Below are 1,623 nucleotides of genomic sequence, written 5' to 3' on the forward strand. Positions count from 1 at the left end.
TTACCGCTGATTACAGAACCGGCTTTACTGATAAGATGCGCGTTAAATATCGCATGCGATTAATCGTGCAGCCCTAACATATATATACATATACATATACACATATACATACATATACATATACATATATATATACATATATATATATACATAAATATTAGAACTGGGCGATAATAACTCTAATAATAAATAAGATTTTGTGATGATACAAGCAATCAATTAGCTCAGTATTTGCAATATACTGTAGTTTTTCTTACATATTGCCCTCTGTGAGTATACTTCATGTTTGTGGATAAAACTGGACATACTTATATATTTTACATAAAGAGCTTGGAAATAATATAGTTAGTTGCATTTTGCAACAATATTACAATCAAGCATATTTGCTATAGTGTAGATGTCTTTACGTGAGTATACGTTATGCATAGGCATGCTGCTGAACTGACCTGCCGTCTCTGGAGTGATGCAGGCTGCCATGATAGCTGCTCATCTTGCTGTTGACGCTGCTGGCTTTGCTCCGCACGTCGTCCAGCATGGCCAGGTGTGTGGAGGAGGCGTGGGTGGACGTGCCCTGAGTGGACGTCCCGCGGGACTTCCGGATGATGGGAGTGTTCGGGTCTCGCAGCAGAGACTGAGCAAAGTCTGGCTCCTGCAGAACCTGCCGGCTCTCGTTCACCGCACCGCTGCTGGACAACAGAGAAACACATGTATATGACTAATATATAATATAGTAATTTATTTTCATTTAACATTTGCTATGATAAATTCTAAACGATTTTTATTCTTATTGTAAAATAATGGAACATTAGGTCATAAAAATTGTCTCAAAAGTCATGGAAATTTATTGGTAAAAATGTGTACTAACCCTGTTTATGTGTGTGCGCGTTTTTGTGATTTATGAGGACACAAATTTGTATAATGACATGGGTATGACATAAGTATTACAACGAGAAGGTGATTTATGAGGACATTTTAAGTGTCCCCATATTTCAAAAGGCTTATAAATCATTCAGAATGAGTTTTTTTGAAAATCTAAAAATGCAGAAAGTTTCCCGTAAGGGGTAGGTTTAGGTGTAGGGCAATAGAAAATACGCCTATGGAGAGTCCCCACAATTCACAAAAACAAACCTGAGTGTGTGTGTGTGTGTGTGTGTGTGTGAGAGTTAGATTAAGATAGAATGAGTAATATATATAGTGTGTGTGTGTGTGTGTTATAATTAGATTAAAATAAAATGAGTAATATATATAGAATTTTAGAATTCAGAGTTCTTAAATGAGCTAAATATTTCATTTATTTTAATATAATTACATTATATGTATGTATATATATATATATATATATATATAATGTGTGTGTATTATAATATAATTAGATTCAAATAATAAATCTAAAAACGAAAAATAAATATATAATATTTTGTTTAATATAAATGTTAACATTTGCATTTAGTCATTTAGCAGACGCTTTTATCCAGAGCAACTTACAAATGAGGACAATAAAAGCAATCAAAACTAACAAAAGAGCAATAAAATGCAACTGCTATGACAAGTCTTGGTTAGCTCAACGCAGTACGTAGCAAGGTGTTTTTAAATTCATATATATATATATATATATATATAATT

At 33.1% G+C, this 1,623-nt stretch overlaps 1 protein-coding gene across 2 annotated transcripts in view; it reads right to left on the bottom strand.

Moving 5' to 3' along the window:
- LOC107665105 (frizzled-3-like) overlaps nucleotides 1-1,623 on the bottom strand; it is a 40,722-nt gene that overhangs the window by 2,838 nt on the left and 36,261 nt on the right. Inside the window, exon 6 of one of the 2 annotated variants that reach the window (XM_016455856.1) lies at nucleotides 447-683. In XM_016455856.1, coding sequence (XP_016311342.1) covers nucleotides 447-683 — 237 coding nt within the window. Of the gene's footprint in view, nucleotides 1-446; nucleotides 687-1,623 lie in introns of both variants that reach the window. The other variant, XM_016455855.1, reaches the window with a different exon arrangement.

This window comes from Sinocyclocheilus anshuiensis, unplaced genomic scaffold (assembly GCF_001515605.1).
Source record: "Sinocyclocheilus anshuiensis isolate Anshui unplaced genomic scaffold, SAMN03320099.WGS_v1.1 scaffold575, whole genome shotgun sequence".
Lineage (NCBI taxonomy): Eukaryota > Metazoa > Chordata > Actinopteri > Cypriniformes > Cyprinidae > Sinocyclocheilus > Sinocyclocheilus anshuiensis.